The sequence below is a fragment of the Branchiostoma lanceolatum genome, chromosome 19 (assembly GCF_035083965.1).
Source record: "Branchiostoma lanceolatum isolate klBraLanc5 chromosome 19, klBraLanc5.hap2, whole genome shotgun sequence".
NCBI classification, from domain to species: domain Eukaryota; kingdom Metazoa; phylum Chordata; class Leptocardii; order Amphioxiformes; family Branchiostomatidae; genus Branchiostoma; species Branchiostoma lanceolatum.
The window spans coordinates 9613684-9630467 of record NC_089740.1 but is presented as its reverse complement, the minus strand read 5'-3'; the positions used below and the strand labels follow the sequence as shown (position 1 = coordinate 9630467).

Sequence of the window (16784 nt, the reverse complement as noted above, 5' to 3'; positions counted from 1 at the left end):
TGTATGTGAAAACATCTCTTCTGTAGTGACTAAAAAGTTTCAGCCAGTTGTGTCAGTACTAATCAACTACAGACAAGTTCTAAACCTATTCTGACAGGTGACGACCAGAAATATAGCATCAAATTTGGCACAGATTCGGCGCGTCCTGCGGTGATTGTGCATCAGATGGTGTTTGGTCACTCATGAAGCCCTCGGAGAATTCCTTTCTGTTCCAGACGTTGATGAAACATTGATGGAATCTTGCCTCTTCATGCTTCACATCCCCATATAAGCCAGAAGTGATGGACTTTATAAAGTCTTGGCTGAAGCATCACATGCAATTTGGTTGATACGTTTTGCGCTTGTTCACAATTTGAAAGCATTGGTCTTTTGAAAATTTTACGAGCCATCTTGGATATAGAGTAGCATTACCAAACTTTGTAACTGTAGCTGATTTTGCAATTGTTTACATATATTTTGACAGTAACAGCTTGATACATATCTTAAAATTTTGTCTTTGAAATTTAATGTATGATGAATAGGGACTGTCTTTTTATTTTAATCTTTTTCCCTTGACTGTAATACTGATACATACATAATTGCATGACCAAATATTTACTCCTGAAATGAGTTTGAATTTTATAGCTTGGCCCTACATGTAATCATCTTTGACACAAGCCACTGACCACTAGTGGACACAGTGGACAGTCCAGTTCATGGTACGCTGACCACCACACTGGGTGCACATTTATGCAGATGTGGCTTTTGTGCTTTTGATCCAATACAAAATAATTTTTAATTACTATTCTCATGGGTTAGAAGATAGCAGCACATTTGTATACTAACCATTGCTTTGCAAACGTATTGCATTGCATTGAAAAAATTGGCAAAGATTGGACAATTATTTTCTAAAATATAGCTGCAGTAGATATTGGCAGTGAGAAAAAACGCAGGTGCATTGAAACATATACAATACTGATATTCAACTTTTGTTATAGAGACGTTTTTGAACAGCTACATGATTTGTGTATTCTGCTTTTAATTTCAACTATAGTAAACAGTAAATGAACTATATATGCAGACAGTTTTACATATTTCTGTAATGTTATTTTCACACGCATGGGATGTTACTTGTATGTATGTTGTGGAACTGTTACTTGTATAGCATGGTTAAATTCTTGTTTGCTAAATGCATATCTTTCACCTGTGAGTGCGTATACACAGAGAATGCTCAGTAATTCTAACGGGTCAAAATGACCACAAGTGATATATGTGTTGGCTATTATAGTAGAATTATTTATCAATTTGTCCAAAAGGCATGGATGTTGAAAATCCTAATGATGAAATGGTTTTTGATCTGTTTTTGATATTTTATGCCAAATATTGTACTGTAATTTCTTTTCTTTGTCAAGCTACTGATCTCTAAGACTTGATGTATCAAGCAATCCTTCGACAAATGTATAAAGAAATATGCTTGGGATATCTCATCTAAAGGAATTTAAAGTGTTCCCACTTTTTGCACAGTGGCAGTCTGTAAGGCACCAAAAAAGTTCCTTTCTTCTTTGGACACTGGACCAAAAATCATCAAAAAACCTGGCTACCTGAAAACCACCCTTCTGTTTTTGACAACTCTATTTACAATGCTTAAACTGTATCTATCTTTGAAAAAATTTTACTGCAGCTAAATTACAACAAGTTTGAGAAATTTCCAGAGCTTCTGTCTTCCAAACAGGTGCATGGGAAAAGTCGAGAGAAGTGTTTTGAACGAAACCAGCACGCAATTAAGGGCACTAAGCTCCATATGTAGGAGCCGCAATAAGTGACCACTGCAGAAACTGACCACTCAGATGACGGCGGTCATTAGCGTCATTCCCTATTCGCATCACGTCCATCATTTATGGTAGGATATGCATGCAGCCAAGAGAGGGAGTCTAGTAAATGGTATGATGAATTTACAGGGGCCCCGCGTGGGGTAGTTTTATCGTGTCGCGCAGACAGCGACGCACGGCATCGCAAATATCGTTAGACGTACAAAACTAATTGTTCCTTTTTTGGCTTTATGTAACTTGCAGATATAAAGAGAGAACAAATTTGTATGCTTTTTTAAGTTCCATTTTGATAATCATGATGGTATCTTCAAACTCAAAGTATGTTATGGAACTGTTCCTTGACAGTAAGGTACATGTATGTTGTTGTAGATATGGTTAAACATTGGAAATTTCCCTAATTTTCCCTAGTTTCTTCCTGTTTGTGTACAAATGTTTTTTATGTTTGACTGAATTTACTATATTACTTTTTTTTTAAATTGATGATGAGAAAACAAATTAGAAATTTTTACTGACAAAAGTTTCTTACACATTCAAGGACATGAATAAGGTTCATTGCTGAAAAAGAATGTAGGGAACAATTCAACAATTGTTACATGATCTCATATTCAGGAATTTAGAGGCCTATCTATTGAGTTTTTGCCAACTTTCAATATCCTTAAATCTGTGTTTTGAAGGATTTAAGTTAGAGAGTTGTTACCTAAATGTTACTGTAGGAAAAATAACATCTTTATCAGAAAGCGTCTTTCTGTCATTTTCCTTATGGTTAGAAGAAGACTGTTACAAACAATAATTGAGTATTGCATAATGCTTGAATAATCATGCTCATAATATAAAACAACAACCATGTAAATCCAAGAATATTATAACCAAAGAGAAATGATATTGAGGTCCTTTTGTGTCCTGAATAACAATTGCCCTTTTTGTCCATTGCAACTTTCATATAAAAATTTGACTGACATTGTATGGAAATTGAAGTCCTTCAAATATCTGTACATACCTATAAGTTAAGTTGAACAAAATCCTGACACAGACCATTAAGTCAGTACTCCCTAGTTAAGAAAATTGAGACATGTACAGACATTTTAAGCTATAAAAAGTTAGCCTCTATCAAAGTATTGTACTCTAACAGTCTGAGAAGACAATTTAGTGGCCAGTACATAAAGTACTTTGTGATACATGGCGGTTACCTCCCTAACTCCATCACTCATGTATAAGCAATGAAAAGGGTTGTAATTTCTGCCTAACTCATGATCACCACATGTAGGCATATTGGGTGGAAGGAAGCATTTTTACCTAACTACAAAATCTCTGCAAAAGAAATTGCAAAGTAACGATTTGGAAAGATGTTGAAAGTCATGTTCATGGTGGTTTTAGTTTCACAGTTTTTGTTGTGATCTCTTCTGCAAATTTATTACACTACGAATATGTGAATTACTACTGTACTAACAGTAACCGTCTACATCTGAATTGACTCAACCGCTAATTCAAAATGCCGCAAAAGAATCCTTTCCCCTTCTACTGCAGAATTAAGTCCCTGCAAAGTGGATGATTTTTAAATTTTTCACAGATTGAGGAAGAAATTGAAACTTTGTCTAAAACATCCTCAAAACTTCAAAGTAACAATGAAAAGTGGTAGCTTGTATCACCAACTGATTAATCACCATATATATACTGTAATTGTCCTTTATCTTTATGTTATCTTTCATGTGCTGTCAAAATTAAAATTTCACAAACTTGTGCCGTATCACTGATAACTGTTATGCTCTTTATTGCAGATTGTTGAAGACAACGAGGTCACATGACTCTGAATCAACAGAAGAAACAACAAGATGATCACCAACAAACTGATCCTTCTTGAAAAAGGATAAAGCAGAAGGTGTACAACAGAGATTAATATGTAAAATCGTTTACAGAAGAAATGTGGAGAGTCAATCCTAATTGTTTCAGTTCCATATGCTGTTCTCCCAATATACAACATAGTGTCTTGTGCCAAACATATAATATAGCATATGACATGTACCCTTATAGCTTTTAACTATTATCATAATACTTTAAATTTACAAAGCATTGCAACAATGACAAAATTCACTGATATTCAAAACATCTCAACATGAAGTTTACTCTTAAAAAACAACAGTTAACCATGATTGCAACCTTTTAATTTCCCATCTCAAAAATACTCACTAAAACATAGCTATTACAAAATACACCAACTTCATAGCCTGGCTATTATTACATACAATGTACATGGATGTACAATAACAAACACCCTGAACTCACAAATACATGTTCAACTATTACAACTTTCTTCAGTTCTGGAGCTTTCCACATCATAATGGCCACTGGGATTTACAAATTTCAAATTCGTTTCCTGAAGACAAAACTCTTTTTGATATCCTAGTCCTTATTTTGGCAACACAGTTTTCCAAGTCAGAATACTATAGGTTTGTTCTTATCTTTGGCGGTATTCTGTAAGGAAACGGACCAACTTTTTCATATTTGTCGATATCCCACGAACCCTGTGGTTCGCACTTTCTCGTCGTTAGTTTCAGCACACCTTTGGTGTGGAGATCTCTGAGGACCAGATTTTCTGCATCCATTTTGTGGACCTTGCTGTAAGTTTGGTTGACTTCCTTGGGTTCATAGTAGTGGTAGGGGATGGGATGTCCCTCTTCGTCTTCTTGGAAAGGGTAGAAGCCGTAGAGATGGATCTCGTCACAGATGGCCTGAGCTACGGTGTACATGAACACTCCGGATGTCAGTCGGTAAGCCTTGAACTGGTGTTTCACTCTCCAGTATCTGTGGAAAGAGGATTGTTTGTTTGTTTGATTATTTTGCATTTGTAAAGCTTTTTATGTTGCTTTATGTGTGACTGCTCTAAATGTATTTTGTAATTGTGTAAAATTTGTAAAGGTGCAATGAAAACAGAGAATTGGTATGTCTTTAACTCAAACCATAGGGAAGTCCAAGGGTAGAAACCCTATCACAGAAAATACATAGGAAAGTCAGGCCATTTCATCTACTACTTTTATTTCATTTGATGACATCCAGTTCTTTGACTCATTTGGATAATTCAATTGGATGGCATTTCAGCACCGTGTTGTGCAGATTTTTAGCTATAAGAATAGACTTTTGAAATTTTAGCTTATGCACTTAAAAATCTATGATAGATTTTTTAGATCCCTTCCCATTCAAGAAATCTTTACTGTGTTTATGAACTCTGATATGCCCAAATATTGAACTCCTGATCAGCAAGTTTGAAGACCAAAATATGTCACCACAACATTGAAACAAACAGAAGCTGCAGTTCAGAACAGCACTGCTAGAGTGCACTGGGGAACAGTATCAAAATCCTAAACAATGTAAATGACCCACCCATTGATCCACTTGAGGGCATTGCCCAGCCATGCCAACTTGACGTCCGTCTTGTTGCGGTTCTCCCAGAAGAAGTCTGTGAGGATGCGCACTGGGATGGCGTTGGTGTGGTACGTGAAGACGGGCATCCAGAAGATGGCGTCCCCCAGCGCTTGCACAAACTTTAGGAACTGCTCCCTCTGCTTTTCTGTGGCAAGGTACTTGAATCTGCCAGAAAGAGAGAGGGAATCTTGCAGAAGAAGCATGTGGAATATGATTTTGTTTAACCTTTAGCACTCTGAAGTAGCCATTTGGCACACAATTCCCTATCGGTTGCAGAGTTAGGCAGCAGGGAGAAGGTTAAAGTAAGATATCCTAGTATGGTAATACATCATGCTGATCATAATGTGATACATCTATGGGCAGAATTCTTAACCAAAATCATGCAAATTGGAGTTTGACATTTTTGGCATGGGCAGTATATTTCAAGAGTAATATATTTGAATGCATGGAATGTTCAAATTTACTTTGATATATAATATCATAAAATTTGTGTAATTGACTTCTCAAGTTCAGTGTAATTACCATAATTGAATTGACAATTGAGGATTGTCAGAACACCCACATTTAAAACGAGTGACGTTCAAACTCACCTGTACTGCAGAATGCTGCCATTGAATGTAGTGAAGTTAGTCTTGGTGCCCACATCCTTCTCATACCCCTTCGTTGGCGCAAAGTTGCATCGGAACACGAAGTCGGCCTTGTTGATCTCGTTTCCGCAGCCGCTGTCCAGCAGAATCCCGCTGTTCCCGATCACGGCGCACTTCCGGTGGTGCATGCCTTGTAGTGGTGACCTGTTTATTGTTTATTCATTGTAACAGTTATATTTCACTCCGAACGACACATTCAAATAAATGTAGCTTAGATCATTACAAAACATCCATTGTTGCATGGGGAGGAGCAAATAACAACCTTTCTAGTTTCTCTCTCTCTCTCTCTCTCTCTCTCTCTCTCTCTCTCTCTCCTCTCTCTCTCTCTCTCTCTCTCTCTCTCTCTCTCTCTCTCTCTCTCTCTCTCTCTCTCTCTCTCTCCAATTTTACGTCTTTTATTACCCATCATATGGGGGTTGGACGTGCTTGCACATGAATGGGGGAGCCCCAGAACTCCTCATCAAGTGCATTAAGTCTTTTTGTAGCAAGAGTGATAAATACATCAAATACAAATCAAAATATAACAGTGCAGGGAAGTCCTAGCCTGGAATCCAAACCTACATGTATTATAGCTCCTGAGTCTCCTCTCCGCAAATAGGAGACTCTGGAGCTATATTAGGTTTGTATTCCAGGCTAGGGAAAGCCGAAAGCTTATGCTTAATATGTAAAGGCCTCTCTTTATCAAATTATAACAATTAAGACAAATCAATTTAACAAAAAGATAAGTTGGGTAATAACTAAATTAAACAATATGGTGAGAACACAGTACAATAAATAATCTACCATTATGATAACTAACTGGTTAATCATAGATGGATATGCATTAAATGTGGAGTTATAAATGAGAAGTAGCAAACAAAGAAATGCAAAGTTACCAAATTGGGAAAATGTAGGGTTATCTATAAGATTGGTTTTAGTTTGACCCTCGAAAATAGCAAAAGAGGGCGAAAGAACATGCGGAATACAGTATTTTGTTTAAAGCATTGTATTACAAAGATAAATTTTTAGCAAAAATCATCCAAATTGAAATTTGATATATTTCAGCCTGCATGTGGAGTACATTTTAAGAGCAACATTTTAAGAGCAATGATCTATTTATCATTATCAATAAGTACATGGAAAATATGAAATTGTTGGCAAAAATTATGATTTACCTCTCGGGCAAGAGGTCGTACAACATGGGGGAGATGGAGAAGACGTAGTTCTCGGGGGACTGGTCAAAGTGCATGATGGTCCCCGGCTGGACGTCCTTCTTGGTCAGACTTATTCTTTTCACCACATTGAAGTACTTCCGAAGGCCTTTCCTGGAAAAAAAACAACTTATTTCATATAATTGTACAGTACTTGTTGCTTGTATAGTACTTGTTCTTTTGATTTAGATTTTGAATAGTGATAGTCTCTTAAATTTATGTTAGATTTTGTCACATGTAATAAATGTAGTACGCAATTCAGCATCCTCTGCTGCCATGTATTTTAGAGATGAATGAACGAATCAATAAACTTACTTATAAAACATTCTCAATGGATAAGGTCATGAACAGGTTATTGAGGATTTTTTACAAAATGAGTTTTTAACCTTAAGCCTGTGCTAAGGTATCCTTTTTGGTGCCAAAATTTGTACTGGTTAAATGGTTAGGAAGCCGGGAAAAGGTCAAATTACCAGGATGCAAAACCTTTTGCTGATGAACCAGAGAATAGACTGCAATTTGTCTGCCAAGTTCTGCATGTGATTCTTTTAGTTGTAACTAGCATTGTATATAATACTGCATGCATATTTGTTTAAGATTTTCTTTCTGGATGATTAAAATAAATAGCTTAGCAGTGAAAGTAATTTTTTGCTTCTATGTACATGTAAATATATATTATGCACAAGACAACACCAATTGAATTTCCTGGTTCTTGTGTATTTGATTTGTTTTCTCACTTTGCCATGGTCATCTCCGTCATGTCCAGGGAGGTTGCAACAAATTAATCTATAATACATTTTGTATTTTGACATTCATTTCATGAAAAACAATTTACATTGTCTGCCTATGAAAATAAATGAATTTACGGCAAAAGTTTTCTTACTTTGCCATGGCCACCTCTGTCATGTTGAGTGCCCAGGGAGGCTGTTTGGGGATTTTAGTGACCAGCACACCTTCGCTGGTCACCGCCTCGTCAAAAGGATCACCATCGTACACAGGCGCTTTCTGATTGGTCATCAGCGTCTCGTCTTGGTCTTCTCCGAAGTCCGAGGCGTTGAAGGCGGATTGCACTGCAAAGCTGTCATCACTATGGCACACAGACGACAGGAAGATGATTAGTAAGGCTACATTGAGTCATTAATCGTTAAGAAGAGACGTAAAATAGGGGTCCCGTGTTTGAGGGGGTGCCTCCAGCACGTTACAACAGCCTCATCTTGAGGAATATTAACCTGATTCCTTTTTTTTACGTTGAAAACTTTAAATCAGACTGTCAGTGTGCAATACCAGTGAGATATGACAGGGGGCATCAATAGATCACCTTTATCCTAGCAGAATTTGGTGCATAACAACTCTACATCTGGAAATGTAAAATGATGTTACACACTAGAGAAAAGACCACAAGATACTGACATTGAAGTGTAAAACAGGAAAACAGTCAAACCTGTGACCACCCTTGCATGTAAAATAAGGGCCACTGTGGCCACTTTTTGGCGGTCTCTTAGATTATTTTCCCATTGACCCAAGCATTAAGAATCCCTTTGATAGTGACCACCTGTCCACTGTGACTGTTTTCTTCAAGTCCTTGAATGGTCTGACTATACACAGGTTTGACTGTAGTGAATGGTTTGCATGTACAGTGTACAGATACAATGATAAAGTCACCTGTCTCCTAGGTAGAGATGCTCCTGGTTTTCTAATTTCCTCTCTTCCTTGGTGATTTGTCTGAGGAAACAAGAATAGAATGGAACAATTAGAACCTAGTACATGACATCATGTTTACAAATAGAGTCTGCAGCTGTTCAATAAATAGATTCATGAAAGTCACAATATTGCATCATGGAAAAGTGATTTTATACAATTTCATAGTGTCAGCGTAAATTCATTCACTTTCGTTTGGTTTTATTACACTGCAGAGAAAATGGGGGTTTTGTGGTTTTTTGAATATGCCATTGAAAAATTGACTGTACTAATTTTATCATTTTTACATATTAGCAGTGTCATATGAAATATGGTTGAGAGGTCACCGCAAAAAAGCACAAAAAAACGCAGAAGCTTCAACATTTGCAATAACATTATGTATGGGATAAAATCAATCAATTTCGCTCAGTTTTGCTGACATGGGCAATGATACTGTAACTTAAACAATACTGACACCTGTTAATTGAAAAGCCCTCAAAGTTTGGCAGAACTGCTGCGAAGTTTGAGATATGGTCAGAAAACACTGATTTCCTTATTTTATGTTGACCTCTGACCTCTCCGCTCACTTTTAAGTTCATAATATTTGATTTTGTTCAATTGTTTAACAATTGTATTAGTATTTTTTCCTGTACTTGATTCAATTATATTGTTCCTGTATTTGATAGAATTGTATTTAATGTAGGCGGACTCCAGGAAGATTAGTGTAAAAATTGTACACTAATGGAGATCTGAATAAAACAAACAAACAAACACCTTCTATCAGTTAAGATGGTATATTTACATGTTAGAAGACACTCCAGTTACTGCCATGACCTTAGTCAAGGCCATGTCTTTAACAAGATTAAAGTCCTGACTCCTGAGAAAATTTGTCCTGACTCAAGACTGACATGCATTCATACATTCAGACACCGTAAACTTAAAGAACAAGCAATAGTCTTAAGTGCTTTTAAGGCATATTCCCTGCAAATCCACCAGATTTCTTAATCCCCTTTTCCTTAATCCCCTGTCAGCACGATGGATTAGTGCACACAGAGTCTTACAAATCATGATGTATGTATAATCTATGCACGGAGCACCTGTCAGTCTTAACATAAAACTGCACAAAGGTGGTGTAGGATTGGGGGAAACCTCTCACTGCAAGATTTGTTGAACTTGAGCTTCAAAATACCAATGGCTTAGATCCCTTCTCACGGCATTAACGAGAGATTCATTGCTAATTGAAAAGTTGACATATCTTTATTGTTTATTTTTAGTTCTAACGCCAGTAATATGATTAAAATCTATCCTGACTTCACGACACAAAACGTTAGTAGAGACAGTGACAGTTGCTGGTTTTTAGCTATTTTGATTGAATTAGTTTTGCCGACAGTGTTTTCCTTTTGTGAACAGAAGACCAAAATGTGATCCAGTTAGTAAGAGAGGCCTGCCGTTTCTCTATCATTTACCTGCTGGTCTTGTTGCCATGGAGACAAAACAAACACAAAGGAAATTGAGGGGAAGACAGCTGATGTAATTAGTCTGAGGATTACAGGGAACATGTGGTGTCAAACCGCTGAGAAGATTGATTTTACACAGGCAGGGGTTCACTGACTTTGGGGTCAGGGGAAATTATACAAAAATGGCATACAAGGGCACACAGGGCTGTCTATACTCACAGTGCAATTTTTTTTGTGCTCCTGATTTTTGGCCGTGATTGCACTGGTGCACATACTTGAAGTAGATATTTGTGTTGTTATATTAGGATTAGTGCCTTGAAACGAAAAAAACACACAAAAAACGACTACTTGGTCTGATTTAGCCATGGGTCAAGTTGGTAAAAGGCCGAATTCAAAGTGTCCAAAAACCCTGAAAGATCACAAGATCAGAGTCTGGAAAGTTTTCTGTGCATGTCATTATATTGTCAGGGTATCCCAAATGTAGTCAAGTAGTACCAGAAATGTTTCATTATTTTTTTGGACACTTGGATGTTTAGAATCATTATATACCTTTACATGCGTAACCCTTATTTGTCAATGCAGCCCAATACCCAAACCCTAACCCTGCCTTTAAGTTAGTTAACCAGGGTGTTGGGCCGAGTTGACTGGGCTGAGTACGTTATAAGGGGCAAAATCGTCCTGATCTCTCTCTCAGAATTGGCAATTCTACTCAAATTCAATGTACTATGAGCTACTAAAAAATTTGACTTTTTTAGGTCAAATGCCTCTCAAGCAATGACATTTAGTGCGATATGTTTATACAGAGACGATGTGTTTACAGCAGACTGTACACCTGTAATGGTCCGAAACACTGAGTTTGTTAAGTCTAGGCATTGTGTACAAGAGGGAGGATCATTGAATGAAGACTGTGTGCTTGATGACCCCATGTCTCCACTGTATGGCCCTTTGGTATAAGAGGAACAAATATTAGATGTCTGTTATTGATAATTAAGTTTTTTTAATGACATTGATGATTGTGGATTCCCACCAACTTCAATCAAAATGACATTCTTTACTATTCAGAATAAGAGTTAATGAAGATCTCACTGACTATGTACCTGTGAAATATTCTTAGCTTTTGTGAATTTCATTTATCATTGAAAATTCCCCTCTGATTCTATCTATTAATAATCAAAGAGGTTATCCTCCTTGGTCTAAGATCTAATGCAAGCAACAGAGGTACATATAGTTGGAGATTGAAGACAAGAAATGAGTAACCTATTCTAGTGGGTCCTTTGACCTGACTTCCTGTCAGTGGCCCCATGTACCTATCATGCAAAAACCAGTGCAGGGACCTCAAATTCTGTGATTAAACCATTTCCCCTTCACTTCCTGACACTCTATTGTATTAGAATTACTATAGGGTCACACAAACTAAATCAGAAACAGACTCACCAAAAACAAAACCTCTGAACACACTAGGAAGTAAGAAATTCTCTGTCTATATCATCAATGTTAGACATACCACTTTATGTTACCAAAAGGCTCACTCTGTAGTTAGAAGGTTTAGCATTAGCCATCCATATACATGTATGCATGTACAGGTGACCTGCCTAATAAGTCTTTGCTGTAAAATTCCTACATAGTTCCAGAATATTGAATTTTCTCACCCAAATATCCTGCCTGTATAGACAAAACATCATACCAATGTTTCCCTAACAATTATCGGACGGAATTTAGACCCAACTCTCGAGCTGAACTGAGCATGCGCCCATTCCAATGTCAAATCCTTTGTCCTAATGTCGTTACTTCTAATATAATCAGGATATGGATTGACAAAAGCTGCTTACTTTCCAAGGTAACACACCGTAACACATTCCCAAGAGGATTTTAAGACTATAAGGTGATTTTCTCATAGCCATATAGAGATGTAAAACATGTATAGAATATACAAGAAGCCCCATTTGTTCTGTAGTACTTAATAGATGTAATGTATTCATATGTACCATCTTTTCGAAAAAAACAAACATGCAATCATTGATATAATTGCATTCAAAACATATTGCAAAAAGAAAGGGTGACATATTTAACAATTAAAGGTCATTTTCCCCCAATGACATTCAAATGGTATTTGTAACAGACGTTTCGTACGCAACAAATCATTGACCAAAGAATCAACTTGAATGAGGAGAAAATGTATAACCCACTAGCAGGAGTAGAAAAAGGATAAACTCAGACTGAAAATGCTTTGAATGCAGATAACGTCACATGTAAGCAGCTTTCCAAAAATTGGAAAAGCTGGATTATCCATATAGCACTTTGGTAAACTTCAGCTTTCATGGCATTACCATGGAACCTTGGATTATAGTCCAACCTGTACAACTGCCCACGTTTTGTAGGGCTCAAAATACTGGGTGCATATTACTGTGCACTTTTGTGCACCCAACATTGGAACAGTGCACCTACATTTCTAGGTAAGCTGTGCCAGTGCACCTGTTCCCAAAAATGAATTTCGAGCCCTGCCTTTTCATTTTCACCACCTGCATGGCCATTGTGGCCACTTATGGTGGTCCCATAGATTATTTTCCCCACTGACCCAAGCACTAGGGATCCTGTCTACTGTATGGTGACCACCTGTCCACTGTGACCATTTTTTTTTCAAGTCTCCTTGAGTAGTCACTTACACACTGTTTTTACTGTATTCCAGCTTAAGCTTGGGGCTCAACAGCAAAAATAAAGCCGTCTTGTACCAAATAACTTTTAAGAATGGGGTCATTGCACTTGTCCAACCTTGAACTTAGAATTCAATAGCCCTAAATTTCAATTGAAACAGTACAACGTACAAAAGAACAGTTCCTTTTTACGTAGTCGTCCCAACATTTACTTCTACACAGCCCATTACCAGCTAGTCTTTCAGCAGGTGAGGTGTTTGTTTTACGTTGCTCACCTGTTTACATTCCTCATTAAGGTGTTCCCTGTCTAAACAGGTAAGTCCTAAGGGTAAACCCAACATGACATGAACCGCCATTGTCCAAACATCCCCCACTGTTGTCAACTGTACATAAGAAGCTCATATTTGTCATGTTGCGACAGTTGTTCAGTAAAGTGATAGACCGCTATTGTTTGATGGTTGCACATGTGTACATAATATGTGACTTAGATCATACGATACTTTTATAATTGGGAGTAAATTTGCCAAAGGAAATAGGTATTTAATAGACCTGGCTGGAAGAATACATCATGTACAATATGCTGAAGTTAATTGGTGTGAGGTTTTAATTGGGTAACAGATGAAATTTGACAGTAGTCACACGGTTCTAAAAGAACTGTTCAAAGAAATTTGGGGAATAGGACTAATCAGTGCAAGACTGTGGAAAAGCCAATTTGCTTTAAAAAAAAAAGGTGTGGAAATGCGTTATTTAGTTGATATTAGAAGGATTAAAGATTTGTGATATTTGGTGCATTTTCTCTTGATTTGGGTCCATGATTGGTGTGAAAATATTCTGCTGGTCTTAAAATTCCTTTATCAGTCTATACTTGTGTCGTGCTCTACCTGATAATCATTTGATATAACGACACAAAGTAGTTATACTAAAAGTCTAACGGTCACAATGACTCTTTGTAAGTCAAAACCACATTGTCCATTTTCAGTGACCTATCCTTTGCTGATCTGTGTATACAGTGACTTAATGCTCACAATTTACACCCTTATTACCTGAGGCCAAAATTCAACCAAATAATTCTACTCTATTTAAGTTCTTGCCGACTTCAACCATTCCTTGAAACCACTCCTGAAACTAAATCCCTTTGCAAAGTGTCAATGTTTATAAAGATGAAATTGTCCATTAACGAAAACATCACCCTGAAACATTGTGACAACTCAGTGATGCCTGTAGTCATCCTCACTAATTGGTTGATCTCTGACAAGTCATCGGACAATTGTGCAAGCGAAGCGACCCTCTATTTGAGCACCTGTCCGGTTGAATGATTCAACTCGTTCAGCTGTTTTAGTTTTGTTTACATTACAGGCAGCTCCCTCAGGCACACAGACCAATTTAAACTCACCGCTATATATGGACACATGCAATGTGATTTAGCTATGCATGGCATATGAGATTGGAAGAAAAATAATGTAAAACATGAGGAAAATGTTATATTGGGAAAATAGAGATTTGAAAAAACAAAACATGTTTTTATGAATATCTGTTTCACTGTGACAGGGTCACTCTGTCCTGTGGCTTTTTTTAAACCATCCCAGTTCTAGAGGCTGTTTATAAAGTCTGGTACTTAAGCCCCCCTCTCACTGGACCCGTGGCACGCTGGCAAAGCAGTCAACGATTTTCATCCACAAAAACAAATCTTTTTAAGCTTTGTGTATTTTGTTGTCTTCTTGGTCATACTTGTACGTTTTGAATGATATTCTCATTATACAGTCAAGGGTAACACAAATCCAGTTTAGGACGCAGCGACGCCGACAGCGTGCTGCAGGTGCAGTGAGAGGGGGGCTTTAGCGATGAATGGGTTAAGCAGCACAATACTTGTTTTCATAATGTACTCATCTCCCAAGGTAGAATATATCCTGACACAACAATTCTTTGATAACCCAACATACCAAGAAACAGCGTACCTGCATACGAGTGTCTGTTCAACATTTCTTTCTGGGAGCCTTTTCAATGCTACATACAGATGTTATCCTAATATAAACACCCACTTATAAAAGAGCACCTCTGGCAATCATAGCCCATTCATGACATACAATACACCTGTGCGGATCGTTTATAAAGAGACCCATCATCACACTTAATTGCCTCTCTTCTATGCACAAGTGTTTTGATTGAAGTCTTTGAAGAAAGATGTGTGCTCTTATGATGACAATGTGTGCTTGATATGTTTACATACATCTGATATTTTTATCAAATGTCTATTCATCACTTTGTGTAAACAAACAACAAGGTATATGTATTACAAATGCATAACAAAATTAGGGAAGCTTTTTTAATGTTTCTTTTTCAATGAAAACAGTTATATGAAAGTGTAGAACACAGAATTTGTGGCCCATGCGCCAAGAATGTCGAAATGATGGATCTCAAAAAACATCTTTCTTCAATTTTTTGACAATGTAAGTATAATTTTGAATTGAAAATCATGTCAAAAATTATTTTAGCAGCACTATATTTTACTTAAAATGCTTTTTAAAGAGAAAAACTGTTTTATGTGTCATTTCTACGTTATCAAAGCATTTATGAGGCAACTGCTTTTTTTTCATTTGATATTAGGCAATTCAACTGAGATGTGATTCTAAATGTTGGTTCTTTTTTTAACTCGTCATAAGTAATCCGTACTATATACAAATACACGATTTAACTTATACTTAATCATTTGATTTAAGATGATATCGTAAGAATATATATTTCTTAGTGTACAATCGCGGATGAACACACGTTGAGATTTTGAATAGGTACAGTACGCAGATACGGACTCTATGGACGACATCTGGGATTCATGGTATAACATAGTATGTTATAGCTTACCTTAATGTACCAGTACCTCCTCCCAAAGTGGCTTTCCCACTTTTCTTCGATACCTTCTCGGTGTCATGGACTCTGTGCAGCATTGCCAGAAGACTCACCAGGAAAACCGAGCCGACAAACACCGCGATGTACCGCAGCACGCCGCGCAGTGCCATCGCGCCTTCCCCCGACGAACTGACTAGCGGGGCGCGGTCCTGGCCACTTTCACCTAGCGGTCCCGCTACCCCGGTCTCAGCCAACCACGACCTCCGTTTCACACGGCGTCGGTAGGTTGCACCAATCAGAGCAGGCGTTTCTCCTGTACCACCTGTTGGAATACATAGGCCGCACCTGTTAACTTAGACGATAGTAGTCATGTCATTTTTTTTCTTCAAATTTTCAAAAAATCTTATATTATTACTGCTCACAATGGCGTTTAGTCTTGAACCATGTGTTTACGTATTGTGATGAAATATAACAAAAATATCTACATCTAATGTCTCTCTTGGATGTCCATGTAAACACATAGAATACTAGTACCACAGTTTATCCTAAAAGCGATCTCTTTTTGCTGTGAATGGTTAAAGTGACACGTCAGCATTCTCCCTTTTCAGCACTTGCCCGTCGACCATGAAGTATTCACCGTATCAAAACGATTGACACAGAATAGTCCCCTCTTGCACAATCTATGATACGATTTCATTGGACCGTTAATTTAAAGCGGTCAACCATCACATTATTTGTTTGGCCTTACCTATAAGCTAGTGAGTTGTATCGTAAATAGCTTTAAAAAAGGACAAGCCGAAAATTTTCAAATTGTGGTTCCACGACAAAAGCAACTCCAGGACATCGCTCTTGAGATATACAGTCTGTACAGTGTTCGTGTTTAAGCTATAGCTTGGCCCGGCCAACATTCGTCGTACCACAGGTATAGGAAATTTGGGACACTGTCGTACAGAATTCAGCTGTCTTGTAATAGAAAGATTCTGCGTAGATCCTTTGGTATGTCCATGGTCAACTATGTCAGACGTATGCAGAGCCTCGCTAAAAATCAAACGACACCGAAAACCGTACGTCCAGTGTCACCGTATTTTAACCTGAA

The 16784-nt window shown here is 37.5% G+C and overlaps 1 protein-coding gene and 1 long non-coding RNA gene across 2 annotated transcripts in view; one reads left to right on the top strand and one right to left on the bottom strand.

The window, feature by feature from the left end:
* LOC136425446 (uncharacterized) overlaps positions 1 to 3739 on the top strand; it is a 64198-nt gene extending 60459 nt beyond the window's left edge. Inside the window, exon 3 of the long non-coding RNA XR_010754040.1 lies at positions 3584 to 3739. This is a non-coding gene — a long non-coding RNA (uncharacterized lncRNA). The remainder of the gene's footprint in view (positions 1 to 3583) is intronic.
* A 323-nt stretch (positions 3740 to 4062) lies between these two features.
* Positions 4063 to 16010, bottom strand: LOC136425445 (alpha-N-acetylneuraminate alpha-2,8-sialyltransferase ST8SIA3-like). Its single transcript, XM_066414299.1, has 7 exons — positions 15704 to 16010; positions 8722 to 8781; positions 7943 to 8146; positions 7027 to 7176; positions 5816 to 6016; positions 5184 to 5390; positions 4063 to 4607 (listed from the first exon to the last, which is right to left on the bottom strand). The coding sequence occupies exons 1-7, from the start codon at positions 15856 to 15858 to the stop codon at positions 4247 to 4249; spliced, it is 1338 nt and encodes a 445-aa protein (XP_066270396.1). The 5' UTR covers positions 15859 to 16010; the 3' UTR covers positions 4063 to 4246.
* Positions 16011 to 16784: the final 774 nt, after the last annotated feature.